General features: G+C 49.9%; 1 protein-coding gene across 1 annotated transcript; it reads right to left on the bottom strand.

Annotated features, from left to right (window-relative positions):
• Positions 1–725: 725 nt before the first annotated feature.
• Defb123 (defensin beta 123) lies at positions 726–10882 on the bottom strand. The gene is made up of 2 exons (XM_032902404.1): positions 10814–10882; positions 726–975 (listed from the first exon to the last, which is right to left on the bottom strand). Exons 1-2 carry the CDS (start codon positions 10869–10871, stop codon positions 830–832), a joined length of 204 nt encoding a protein of 67 aa, XP_032758295.1. The 5' UTR covers positions 10872–10882; the 3' UTR covers positions 726–829.
• Between the last annotated feature and the right edge of the window lie 344 nt (positions 10883–11226).

Raw genomic sequence — 11226 nt, 5'->3', positions numbered from 1 at the left:
CCGGGGCTGGTTGTCCTGGCTTTTGTAAAAAAGATCTGAGCAAGGCATGAGGAGCAAGCAAGCAAGCAGAACCCATCCGTGGCCTCTACATCAGCTCCTGCCTCCAGGTTCCTGTCCTGACGTCCTTTGATGATGAGCTATGATATGGAGGCATAAGCTGAATAAAACCCCTCTCTCTCCAGCCTGCTTTTTGGTCACGGTGTTTCATTGCAGCTATAGAAAGCCTGACTAAGACGGCATCTAAAATACTCTATAGACAGGAATATCATCTTCCCTTCAGAGGTAGCATAGTTTCCTCTACTAGGCAGTTGAATGTGCTCGTTAATACACTTCTGCAAATAATAATAACGAGGCTCTAATAGAGAACACTTATGTCTCAGGCAAGGAAGGTTTCGGGATTTAAAGATAATGATTTTGAGGTTACAGAGGTTAATAATACCAACAATCATTGTATGAGGGTAGTGGAATTACTGTGAATTGATCGAGTCAAGCTCTGAAAATGATTATACCTTAAGCTTTATGCCTAAATGATTCTAGAGACACAAATGTATAAAAGCACATCTCTGTGAGCTGCCCAGCAGCGTGTGGGCATATGCCTCATGGAGTCGAGAAAAGCCCGCTCTGCACCTATGAGAGGCAGAGATGTCATGCGATGACGATGGCGGTGATTATTATAATTCTGACTCCCCTGACTAAACACTGCTAGTGTGGATGAGCGGGCAGCATTGAGGTTGGGCAGGCACATTTATTGACTGAGCGCAAGAGTCCATGGGGTCAGCCTAGGACAGCTTGGCCATCTGCATCGTCTGGGCTTCCGGCTTCCGGGCAGTTAGAACATCCACGGCTTCGGCTTCGGCTGGTATTTGGGCTTCACGCAGCACATCTTCCCGTTTGTGCAGTAGACATAGACGCTTTCCTTCCGGGAGCATCGGTGACGGCACTTGCCGTGGAGATTCCAGCATTTCTGAGCATCACCTGATACAAAGAAGACAGAGCAGATCGTGGTAAGAAGAGGGTGGCCCTGGCCGGGAGGAGCTGGCACAGGTGTGAAAGGCTTCCCGCTTTACCTCTGACCCCTCCCACCTTGTCTTGTTATTTTTCCCGACCCCATTTTTTCTACCTTTTTTTGAGCACAAATTTAGACTAAATGACAAGTGATGGAACTTTGAAAATGTACCTTTCAAGGACTGCTGTACCAGCCTGGGTTCCAGGAAACCCTGTCGTCTACACCCCCCAACCCCTCATAACATGGATAGTCACAACAGGATGAGGCTACACCAAACAGCTGGAGGCAAAGAAGAGGTGCAGAAAGTAATGGATCCCTCCAGAGCTGCAGGAGGGGCAGCCCCTGCTGCCGGAGACAAAGCAAATCCCCATAACCACTTCTCCGTGAAATGCCAATCCTGCTTCGGCTTACAGATGCCTAGGTGTTCATCAGCCAATCCTGCTTCGACTTACAGATGCCTAGGTGTCCCTCAGCCAATCCTGCTTCAGCTTACAGATGCCTCGGTGTCCCTCAGCCAATCCTCCTTTGGCTTATAGATGCCTCGGTGTCCCTCAGATGAATGACGTCTTTAAGCTCTATTTGAGTCACAGATTTTCTTTGGGAGAGTCTGATGGAGACCCAGACATGGAGCAAGGCATGGAGAAATCAAGGGGGAGCCTTTGAAGAGGAGGCCTAGAGTCCCAGCTTCTACAGCCTCTCTACCGGCCTTGCCCTCTCTGCGTGTTCTCTCTTAGAGCACAGAAGGGCAGCCACATTCCCATCTGCCACCAAAGAAAGAAATGGCACCGATTGTCTCCAAGGATGTGGGGAGAGGGGAACCCTTGTTCACTGCTGGTGGAGTGGAAACCTGAGCAACCATTCTGGAAATCAGTGCAGAGGTTCCCCATCTGAAATGGGCACGGCCACGTAGCCCACGTGCGTCCTTCCTGAATATACTTAGAGCTTTTACAGCAGTCCGTGCTGTCAGAGATGCTTGCATTTCTGTGTCTGTTGATGTACCATTCACAATAGCCTAGACGTGGAATCAGTCTAGATGTCCATCAACAGACGAACAAAGCAAACGAGGTCCTTGTACACATTATGTTCAGTTATAAGAATAGAATCGGGGTTGAGGATTTAGCTCAGTGGTAGGGCTTGGATGGGGCGCAAGGCCCTGGGTTCGGTCCCCAGCTCAAAAAAAAAAAAAGAACTCAAAAAAAAAAAAAAAAAAAGAATAGAATCATGCCCGGTGCAGGAAAATGGGTGGATGGGGATTATAATGTGACATAGACTCAGAAAGACAAACATGGCCCCTTTCATAGATGGAATCCAGATGGAATCACACACGTTTGGCATGAAGGTAGAGAGGGACCTGGGAAAGGAGACGATGTTCGGAGATGGGGACCAGGAACAAGAGAGGGTAATGGAATGTACAGACAGAAAAGCAGAAGGTGGAGAGACCAACCAAAGGGCAGAGGGGAAGGCAAGGTGTATACGGGAGGAGAGACACAAAATGTGATATAAATGCTCAGAAATGTCGCAGTGAGACCCTTTATGGGCTAGCTAAACATTAGTAAAAATAATTTTAAAAGACTAATGCCAGCTCTTTTAATCAGCATATAAAACTTCAGATGGGCCCGAGAAGAGAGAAAAGAGGAGAGGGAAAAGGATACGCCCATGGTGTGGAGGTCTCCAGAGGGACCCCTCGACTTTGAAGAATACTTATTTGAACACACATCGCAGAAACTACCAAAGCCTGGGAAGAATCACCAAGAGAGCAGAACTGTCCTCGGGGCTGGGATATTCTACACGCTCACCGGTCAGAGCGGAAAGGCTTTAGAAGACACATTGCATTTAGGGGCTGCAGGGATGTCTCAGAGGTTAAGAGCACTTGGTGTTCTGTCAGAGGATCTGGGTTTGCTTCCCTGAACCCACATGGCAGCTCACAAGCTGTAACTTCAATTCCAGGGGATCCAACAGCCTCCTCTGGTCTCTGAAGATGCCAGGCATGCACAGGGTATACAGACACACACACAGATAGTATATGCACATAAATAATAAGAAATACATCTTTAAAAGCCCTCAGCCAATCAGTGTAGCCCACAGGTATGATTCCAGCACCCGGGAGGTGGAGACGGGAAGATTAGGAGACGAGTCTCCGCCATAGGGTGAGATAAGTCAACCTGGTTTATACGAGACTAAATAAATACATAAATAAATAAACTTTGAAGTCTTTTTGAAAAGGCTTGGAGGTCCAAAACAAACTATTCAAAATGAAGTACAGAGAAGGAGCAAGGTCTTGGTGACTGTGGAATAATAGTAACGGATCAACGTGTCAGCAGCTGCCGTGCCATGGGAGAGCAAGAGGCAGCGAGGGTCCGTGGAGAAACAGCACCTGAAAACCTCAGGTGTGAAGATCCCGAGTAGCCGGGAGCCTCGGTTTCCTAATACGACTCCCAGAAGATTTTTCCTGATGTGCACACATGCACACATCTGCCGTGGTACATGAACGTAGGTATGGAAGTGGAAGGGGGATGTTTGGAGGCTGAGAAGGAGATCAGCAGGAGTGGGTGGGAACCAGAGAGGGTAGAAGGGTAGATGTGTGTGAGTGTGTGTGTGTGCCGTGTGTGGTGTATGTGTGAGTGTGTGCTGTGTGGGTGTGCTGTGTGTGGGGCATGTGTGTGTGTGCTGTGTGGGTGTGCTGTGTGGTGTGTGTGGTGTGTGTGGTGTGTGCTGTGGGTGTGGTGTGTGTGGTGTGTGTGTGGGTGTGTGCTGTGTGGGTGTGCTGTGTGTGGTGTGTGTACTAGTGTGTGTGTGTGTGCTGTGTGGATGTGCTGTGTGTGGTGCATGTGTGGTGTGTGCTGTGTGGGGTGTGTGCTGTGTGTGTGGTGCATGTGTGGGTGTGTGCTGTGTGGTGTGTGTGTGTGGTGTGTGTGGTGTGTGCTGTGTGGGTGTGCTGTGTGTGGTGCATGTGTGGGTGTGTGTTGTGTGGTGTGCTGTGTGTGGTGTGTGTGGGGTGTGTGTGTGTGTGCTGTGAATGTGCTGTGTGTGGTGCATGTGTGGTGTGCTGTGTGTGGTATGTGTGGTGTGTGCTGTGTGGTGTGCTGTGTGTGGTGCAGGTGTGGTGTGTGTTGTGTGTGGTGTGTGTGCTGTGTTTAGTGCGTGGTGTGTGCTCTGTGCAGTTTGCTGTGTGTGTGCTGTATGCGTTGTGTGTGGTGTGTGCTGTGTGTGTGTGTGTTGTGTGGGTGTGCTGTGTGTGGTTTGTGTGGGTGTGTGTGTGTGGGGTGCTGTGTGTGGTGCATGTGTGGTGTGTGTGTGTGTGTGTGCTGTGTGTGGTGTGTGTGTGGTGTGTGCGGGGTGTGTGGGGTGTGTGGGGGGTTTGGGGGGTAGGTGTGTGGTGTGGTGGGGGTTTGTGGGGGGGGGGGTGTGTGGGGTGTGTTTGTGGTTTGGTGGGTGTGTGTGTTGTGTGTGGTGTGTGTGTGTGGGGTCTGTGTGTGTGTGTGTGGTGTGTGTTTTCCTGTGTGTGGTGTGGGTGTGCTGTGTGTGGGTGTTTGTGTGGGGTGTGTGTGTGGTGAGTGTGTGGGGGTGTGGTGGGCTGGTGGGTGTGGTGATGTGTGTGTGTGGTGTGTGTGCTGTGTGAGTATGTGTGAGTGTGTGTGTGTGCTGTGTGTGTGCTGTGTGCTATGTGAGTGTGTGTGTGTGTGTGGTGTGTGTGGGTGTGCTGTGTGTGGTGCATGTGGTGTGTGTTGGTGGTGTGCTGTGTGGTGTGTGGTGTGTGTGGTGTGTGCTGTGTGGGTGTGCTGTGTGTGTGTGTGTGTGTGTGTGTGTGTGTGTGCTGTGTGTGTGCGTGGTGTGTGTGTGTGTGCATGCAGTGTGTGTGTGTGTGCAGGGTGTGGTGTGTGTGTGTGTGTGTGGTGTGTGTGTGGGTGTGTGTGTGTGTGTGTTGTGTGGTGTGCTGTGTGTGGTGCATGTGTGGTGTGTGCTGTGTGTGGTGTGTGTGGTGTATGCTGTGGTGTGCTGTGTGTGGTGTGTGCTGTGTGTGTGTGCTGTGTGGTGTGGGGACGAGTGTATGTGTGAGTGTGTGCTGTGTGAGTGTGCTGTGTGTGGTGCATGTGTGAGTGTGCTGTGTGTGGTGTATGTGTGAGTGTGTGCTGTGTGAGTGTGCTGTGTGTGGTGTGTGTGTGTGTGCTGTGTGAGTGTGCTGTGTGTGGTGCATGTGTGAGTGTGTGCTGTGTGTGGTGCATGTGTGAGTGTGTGCTGTGTGAGTGTGTGCGTGTGTGTGGTGCATGTGTGAGGTGTGGGTGTGTATAGGTGTGTGTGGTGTGTGTGTGTACAGTGTGTGTGTGTGTGGTGTATGTGTGTGTGTGCATGTAAGTATGTATGCATGAGTGTGTGTGTGTGTGTGGTGAATATGTATGTGTGCTGTGAGTGTGCTGTATGTGTGCCTGTGTGTGAGTGTGTGTGTGTGTGTGGTGTGTGTGTGAGTGTGTGCTGTGTTGTGTGTTCTATGGAATGTTGTTCTCTTGAGAATAGCAGCCATTCCTTAAGGAAAGTAGATTTATTTATAGTTTGGCTGAGCTGGGTCAACAAAGACGCCTCCATTCTCCCTTTCCTGTTTGGATGCTACGGTTCCGCAGAAAGAATACAACAGTCCAGGCATCGCATGTGTTCCCAGATAAGCAGTCAGAACTGTGTGGGCTCTCTTCCGGGGAGGCAAACTGAAGCAATGGCTCCGGGACTTCAGCCCGAGAGACTACTGAGAAAATTACAAACCTTTGGGGTGCACTATTCCAGTAGTATCAAAGCAAGAAAGCCACACCCAAAGCCCCCCCTCCCATCTCTCCTCTGGTGTAGAGAGTGCTTGGCTTTTTATCTGTCCAGAAAAGATGGGTCTCTTCGTCAGGTCATGAATCCATGTCCCATGGCAAGGGCCAGCATGTGACAGGTCTGCCATCACACTACTCCACCTCTCAGGCAGCATAAACAGACTGAGTCACAGGCCTTCCCAGAAACTGATGTGCGTGAATGGTTGTCACTGTGAGCCTCTGCCATCACCATATGACTTACATATCTTCGGTCTATATGTACGACATTTTTGCCTGCGTGTATGTATGGGAGCCACGAGTGTGCAGTACCCAAGGAAGCCAGACGAGGGCATAGGATCCCCTGGAACTGGAGTAGCAAAAGGTTGAGTGATGCCGTGTGGGTGTTGGGAACCCAACCCAAGTCCTTCTGAAGAGCAGCAAGCGCTCTGAACCCCTGAGCCATCTCTGCAGCCTCACCATCACCATCTCAGTCAGAGCAGCCGTGACTTCCTGCACGAGGCCCTCCAGGCTGGGCCTACTGAAGGCCCTTCATAGAGGGAGGGGTTGGGTAGATCATTAGATTCCCATTTCCTCTCGAACCCTCTCCCAACAGTTTGCAATTCTGCCCCGGTTGCATTTGTGTCAGGAGCTACTGGAGTATTGAGTAGGAAGGCTGGGGGTGGGGGGCGGGACTAGATCTATGCAGCCACGAATCCCATCGTCCATGCTGACACAAGACATTGGTAGTGCGCCTGTTTTGGGGTCACCTGTGCCCCTCTCTGTATATACCTCTCACTCGTGCCCTTATAACGTAAGCCCAGTAAATTGCTAGACTTGGGTGGAATTCTTACTTTGGTCTGTTGCTGGTGTTCCATTTGGAATGAGCAGACAGTTTTTACATCTCGGGAACTGTTCACACATTGGGTGGATACAAGCAAAGTACAATGGTATACATGTGTGAAGACGTCAGAACGAACGGTTAGTTTGTATCCTAATGTTTAAAAAGTGACTTAAAAGAGCATGCTCCGAAAGAAAACAAGATAATTGTTAAGGTCGGAGGTGCTGGTCAGAGGTCCAGCACTGTCTAATATATATGAGGCCCTGGGTGCAATCTCCAGTGTAAAAGCAATGATCGTGAGCTCAAGGAACATAAGAGCAGTGCATTGTGGGTTGACAGCACATGTAAGTGGCAGGGCTGGTGGAGGGAATCAGGATGCTTGCTGGTTTAAGGTTCTTATATTCTGTGAATTGGCCTGTTAGCATCCGAAGGCCAACTGGGGTCAACCTTGGAGCTAACTTGAGATCGATGCAGAGACTGGACAAGAGTGGTCTATTACTTCCTGTTACACCAGCGTGAACTCCTCTGACAGCTTTGTTGCTGAACAAAAGGACTAACTAACTATGGCAGAGAAACTGGTTTTCTCAAATCAGAACCACGTCAGACACTTTGTATCTGAAATCCTACCCCCAAGAGTAAAACATCCCATTCTTTCCCCACCCAATCAGGTTTCCCAAAACAAACTCTCACTCCTGCTCAGGGACTTTGCCTTTCTTCTTTAGGTGGGGAGGGAGGGAGCACTGGTCATTCTATTCTGTAGTCGAGGATGACCTTACACTCCTGCTTCTCCCAACTGGTGTGTGTGTGTGTGTGTGTGTGGGAATCCCGAGGTTTGTGCCACCATGGTCCGCTTCTCTTTCTTCTTTATTTTGTGCTTTCCTCAGAAATTCGGCCTTGAATTCGTTCTCCCCTGGGCCTGATGTCAGCCTTTTTCAAACTTCGTGGTGGCTCACTCTTGCGTGGGATTTTCCCAAGCATCATTCATCCCTCTCCTCCTCTCCTAGATGAGTGGTTCTCAACTTCTTAACGCATCAACTCCTTAATACAGTTCCTCATGGCGTGGTGACTCCCAGCCACAAAATTATTTTGTTGCTACTTCATAACTGTAATTTTACTACTGTTATGAATACCAATGCAAATATCTGATATGTGACCCCAAAGGGGGTCTAAATCTACTAGAACTGCTGTGTCTAGAAAGGTTTGCTTCTTCATTGGGCGAACTTGTCAACCCCACAGACCCCTGGGCGTGCAGTGTCCTTTGCAGCCAGGGACCATGTTTAATGTGTTGAGATGGCAGGGCCGGCAGAGTGGTGGTCTTTATAAAGATGGATGGGCATTACACAAGGAGACTATCACAGTTACTAGGTAGGATATTTAGAATAAAGCTCAGGAATCGAGTAGACTCCCCTTACCAAGGAGCAGACAATTTGAATTTAATAAGAGTAGCCAGATACTCAGGAGGCAGAGCATGAGAGTCTCTGTGAGTTTGAGGGCAACCTGGTCTACATAGTGAGTTTCCGGTCACCCGGAGCTACACATCAGAGGACTACTGTGAATTCTACCCTGAGTGTGCAATTGGCAGAATTCTCAGCGTGGGAGGGAGGATTCAGGTCAGTGACCAGTTATTTCACGAGAACTTGGAAAGACAGAGCGATGCAGATCAGAGAAATATTATAAGGCATATTTTAAAAACAGGATGTCTGCCAGCCAGGGCTACACAGTGAAATTGTAAGCAAGTGAAAAGCTGTCTAGGGATGTAACCTTGGCAATAGGCGTTTCATGAAGAAATGAAGAAAAAGTCAGTTGTTACATAAGTCAGGACACTTACCGGAGGAAGAGAACTGAGGTGAAGGGACCCGTAGGGCACTCAGCTGACAGAGCTGTGTGCTCTTACACGCCCTCACTTGGTAACGTTTGTTACTGGTAACTTTGCTACTTGGTAACTTTGCTAAGTAGCATATTTGTTTTTTGTATCCCTAATTCTACCTGATTTTACAACCATGCTATGGGGAAACCCACCATTTAATGAGATCTTTTAAAAAAATTTGTTTATTTTTATTTTATATGTATAAATATTTTTGTTTGCATGTCTGTATGGGTACTACATTTCTACAGTGCCCGCAGAGGTCAGAAGAGGGTGCAGATCCCTGGCTGGAGTTACAGATGTCTGCAAGCTGCCATGAGATCGCGTATTTTAATTCAAGGATGTCAAACAGAACCACTGTGTGTGTGTGTGTGTGTGTGTGTGTGTGCATTCCATGAATGAAGAAGCTAGAGGAGAATATGGGGTGTTCTCTATCCCTCCCCACCTCCCTGTACTGAGACAGGGTCTCTCACTGAGTTGGAAACTCAACACTTTGGCTGGCCTAGCTGGCTGGCGAGATCCTGGATCTGTTTGTCTCCACCTCCCTACCCTGGGGTTCCATGTCTGGCTTCCCAAGTAATTGGCCAAGGACCAAAACTCAGCTGCCACATGCTCAGGAAGTGTTCTCACCCACTGAAGCATCCCTTAACCACCTCACAACTACATTCATTCATTCATTCATTCATTCATGCATTCATTCATTGCTTTTACACACCAAGGACAACTCGAAGGAGCCAGGCCCCTCCTCTTGTGAGGGCCCTGGTGCTCAAGGTCAGGATGTCAGGTTTGGTGTCAAGTGTCTTTATCCACTGAGTCATTTTAAGCACTTTTAAGGGATGGACCCTTCGGCCTCCTTTCTTCATGAGACCCTGGGACTGTCAAAAAGTAGAACTGTGTAGAATTTCCAGACTTTAGGGGCACTCGTGAGCAACTTTAGGATGACCATTGTCATTTACCTTAAGTAAGAGTTGTTTCAGGTCATAGCAAGACCATAATTTCAAGAATCAAATTTTACCAAGAAAAGTCAAGGGCTAGGTGAAGCCTGGTGGGTTTAGACAGAGCCACCTCACTGTAGGCTCTAGGAGATGAAGACTGAAGGTGACCAATGCACTGACAGCTTCCACTCAACCCCTCTTACCACGATGTGCCACAGGAAGTGGAAGATAAACTCTTCCAATAACTTCCTGGGAACTGAGGGGTTTAAATTCACTTTTAGCAACAGCATGTCGTCATCATGAGTAGCAGCGGCAGCGGCAGCAGGCGGTGCTGCCTGAGAAACCCCACTAACCCTGCCACCCAGCCTGATGTCATCAGCATTCTAGGGACACAGGCCTTCTGGGGGTGGGCGTGGTGTGGGGGGGAGGGAGGAGCTGAGGGGAGGAGGAGGAGGAGTCAGACAGTGGTGAGCCAGTTGCCAACTTGGGCTCTTGGCTTTTCTTTCTCCCTTAGATGAAAGGTGTTTCAGGGCAGCGGGAGGGAACTGAGACTAGCTTGTTTAGGGAAAAGGCACATCCCGACTCTGGAAAGTTCGACAGTCTTGGGGTGGACAGAAGCCAGGTGCATGGGAGGGGACAGGTAGCTGGTACGGTAGTTGTTGGGAAGGGTAGGCTGACCTCTGCTGCCTATGCTCTCCTCAGCCCTCACCTGGCATCCATGCTCACCAGGCTGCTTCCTCACCTGTGGTTCCTATCACCTACCCCTGCACTCTGGAGTGGGTCTCCCTGCAGACAGCCCCCCCCCCGGATTATTACTGGGATGCTTATCTTGCCGGGGTCACCCTTCCCTGTCTGCCGCCCATCCCCCCATCACCCCCGCCCCGTGCCTCCACGCCTAATTTCATGTCACTATTTAGGACTGAGCTGACCTCAGGCTAGCCTGGCCCTAGTCATGTGTACCCAGTTCCTCGGCTTCCCTCTGCCACAGCTTTGGGTGTAATGTTTTAAAACACAGAGGGATGCCGTGTGCCTCCGTAGTCCTAGCTCCAGCACAGAGTATGGGACAGAGAGAGAGGAGCTGTAAACGTGAGCTTCTCTCCCCCATTAAGCTGGCTGTGGCTTTTACTAAGCCTAGAACATTTTGGGGACTATTTTGTAAGAAATCTGCTGTTGCCTTCTCCTCTCTGGCTGCTCCTACCCCAGCACTGGCCCTCTGCACAGCCTGGTAGATCTGAATATGTACTGGGTGATGTCTGAGACACTCCCAATGTCATTGTTGGTACTTAAGATGCAAGACACCTCCTCCATGCCCCTGGGGATTCACTGACAAGGCCAGGGTCTCCCTACCTGCCTACCAGGAGCCTTCCCTGAGGAGATCTACATTACCTGGAGTGAGCTGGGACAAGAGTAGTAGCGCAGCCAAAGTCAGCAGCAGGAGCTTCATGGTGGGAGAAGGCCCAAGGCGAAGCTTCGAAGCTTCAAGTCCAGAGCAAAGTTAGTGGCGAACTGGGGAGGCTGGGAGATCTGGCGGAAATCCCGCAGATCTCCAGGAGCAGCCAAAGGGAACAGCCTCGTACCCAGGGTCGACCGTGTGTAGCCACACCCACCGAGTCCACAGCATCCCTTTGTCTTTTGGATCAGGAGGGTGAGGTCATCCTAGGTCCAAGGCCACACAGCACAGCCTTTCCCCAACAGCTCTGCGCTGCATATCCCAGGGACCACAAGGGGGCGCCACGCACATAAATGCCATCGAATAGCTTGCAGAATAAACCCCAAAGAAGCTGGCAGAGAACAGGAAA

This window comes from Rattus rattus, chromosome 5 (assembly GCF_011064425.1).
Source record: "Rattus rattus isolate New Zealand chromosome 5, Rrattus_CSIRO_v1, whole genome shotgun sequence".
NCBI lineage: Eukaryota > Metazoa > Chordata > Mammalia > Rodentia > Muridae > Rattus > Rattus rattus.
Note: the sequence above shows the minus strand (reverse complement) of the source record. Positions and strands in the feature narration are given on the sequence as shown.

What these genes read in the sequence shown, in the direction of transcription:
- Defb123 (XM_032902404.1), bottom strand. Translation starts at nt 10,871, where the DNA reads ATGAAGCTCCTGCTGCTGACTTTGGCTGCGCTACTACTCTTGTCCCAG. An exon ending in CTTGTCCCAGCTCACTCCAG is followed by an intron (nt 976 to 10,813) that starts GTAATGTAGATC and finishes TCTTTGTATCAG; the next exon opens with GTGATGCTCAGAAATGCTGG.